Source organism: Halichoerus grypus, chromosome 6 (assembly GCF_964656455.1).
Source record: "Halichoerus grypus chromosome 6, mHalGry1.hap1.1, whole genome shotgun sequence".
Lineage (NCBI taxonomy): Eukaryota > Metazoa > Chordata > Mammalia > Carnivora > Phocidae > Halichoerus > Halichoerus grypus.
Window position 1 is genome coordinate 114,948,143 of NC_135717.1, and position 2,534 is coordinate 114,950,676.

The following is a 2,534-nucleotide window of genomic DNA, read 5'->3' on the forward strand; positions in this document are numbered from 1 at the left end:
AATAGACAAGCAGAGGGAAAAGGAGTGAGAAATAAAAGGAAGTTACAGAAGAAGTGGGAAACATAGAAATGGATCTGAACACACCAGTAATTACTGTATAATTGTTGATTAAACTCTTCTCTTAAAATAATTTTCAGACTGGATAAAATAATCAAAATGCAGCCAGGTACTGCTTACAAAGACGTACATAAAAACACAAGAATAAATAATGTTAAGTGAAAAAAGCAAGTCGTAGAAAAAAATTTACAGTATGATTCTACTCATACAAATTTCAAAAACAGGCAAAACTCAACAATCTTATTTAGGGATCACAAATAAGAGGTAAACTTTAAATAAAACAAAGGAATGAGTATGGTACAATTCAGGACAGTGGTTACCTCTGGGGAGAGAAAAAGAGTGAGGTGATGGGGCTACGCATGGAGCTTCTAAGGCTCTGGGAATGCTCTATTTCTTAAGTGAAAGATAAAAATAAAGGTAGTCTTGTGACAAAATATATAGAAGCAAGAACTCAGCCTTCAGAGCTCCTGACAGCATGGCCCAGGCAACCACATCAGGAAGCAGAGGTTCTCAGTGAAAGCGCTTGCACAGAAAGTGCTATCTCATCTGGTCTGTTCCTTCTGCCATAGCCTCAGGTTGTCTTCACTTTCGAGGACAAACTAGTGACCACTACCCAGGCACACTGGCTATTTGATGGCCTCAGGTGCTCTCAGGTGAGGTGAAGGAAGCTTGTGAGTCACTGTTTTGGAACATCTGTCCCTTGGTTTTATGCTGTGCTAGCTTCTAGAGAATCTTTTAGCTCCCAAATGGTGGTGGAAGAAATGGGCTGGTCTGCCTTCAGTAGACGGTCCAGCACTTTCCCTCTTTCCAATGTCTTAAAATAATGTAGGTTTTTATTTTTCTCTTTTACAGTCTTGCAGAGGGTGTGATCATAAGATCACACAATCAAATGTTCTCATCTTGACTACTGGACAGACCAACTCTCTCATTTAAGAGATTCTTCATTTTGAGATGTCAGTATTGTATCTTTCACCAAAGGCTGTTTTCTCAAACATTAGTTGTCCTAGAACATTTTTTTCTCATACTTCTCACACTCACATGGCTAACTAATTAAAACATAGATTGTTGAGCTCTAATGTTGATTCAGTAGATTAATGGTTGGGCCTGAGAATCTGCCTTTCTTGCAAGCTCACAGATAATGCTGATTCTGCTGGTTTGTGGATGAGTTTGAGAACCACTGACCTCAAATGTCTTATCCTCTCAAGGTACTTCTGAAGATCTCTCCTCCCATTCTCTGACTGAACACCACACAGAGAATCCCTCATCTGAGGAGCACATTTACTGCCTCAGCATCCTCTGCAGAGCTGCCTTCACCTCCTGGTTCTGGAGGCTGTAGATGAGGGGGTTCAGCAAGGATGTGATCACACTGTACTGAATGGAGATCACCCGCTCCAACACTGAGCCTGAGGCAGGGCTAATGTACCTGAATAGAGCTGTCCCATAGAACAAGAGCACCACAGTGAGGTGGGAGGAGCAGGTAGAGAAGGCTTTGGCTTGGCCCTCAGAGGAGCGGATGTTCAGAATGGCAGAAATGATTCTGGAGTAAGAGAAGAGGATCAGGGTAAGTGTCAGCAGTCCCAGAAATGCACTGGACCCTGACAGAAGGAATTTGTTGGCAGTGGGATCAGTACATGACAGAGGGGAGAGTGAGGGAAGCTCACAGCAGAAGTGGGAGATAATGTTGGACCCACAGAAATGTAATGTGTGGATGAAAAGATTATTTACTAGGGAGTAGAGAAACCCCATCACCCATGCTGCACTAACCATTACCATGCAGAGAGGCCTGTTCATGACCATGGTGTAGAGCAGGGGGTGGCAGACAACAGCATAGCTGTCATAGGCCGTGGCAGAGAGAAGACTGGCTTCAGCACACCCAGAGAGAAGAAAAAAGAAACTCTGGGTGATGCAGCCCCACACCAAGATGCTTTCCTCTGAGATAGGAAGTTCTGTAGCATTTGGGGCATAGTAACTGAAGAGAAGCAGATATCTAGGAAGGACAGATGTCCAAGGAAAAAATACATGGAGATGTGGAGGTGAGAATCCCCTCTGATCACCAGGATCATCACCAGATTCCCCATCAGGGTCAGGAGGTAAATCCCCAGGAACAGCACAAAGAGCAGAGTCTGGATGTGGCAGTCAGCAGACAGCCCAAGGAGGATAAACTCAGTGAAGAAAGTGAAGTTGTTCATGGTTGTTTATAAATTCCATCCCTAGAAAGAAATCAACTGTTTTACAGAATCTGAGTAGTTTCTAGTAATCAGAATATCATTCCCACACCCTAAAACTTTTCAGGAAATACTCCTTTCAGCTTAAAAATAGAAAAGTAAACAAGTTGAGTATTTTCAGTTGTGACTGCTATGGGTTGAACTGTATCCCTTCCTCTCCAAAAATATGTTGGAAGTCCTAATCCCCAGTACCTCACAATGTGATCTTACTTGGAACTAAGATAATTGCAGATGTGGTAAATTAAGATTAGC

At 42.7% G+C, this 2,534-nt stretch overlaps 1 protein-coding gene across 1 annotated transcript; it reads right to left on the minus strand.

Moving 5' to 3' along the window:
- Window positions 1-1,335: 1,335 nt before the first annotated feature.
- On the minus strand, window positions 1,336-2,246 carry LOC118540259 (olfactory receptor 5BS1-like). Its single transcript, XM_078074169.1, is given in 2 exon segments — window positions 1,336-1,982; window positions 1,985-2,246. Coding segments are annotated over 2 exon segments (909 nt in total).
- Between the last annotated feature and the right edge of the window lie 288 nt (window positions 2,247-2,534).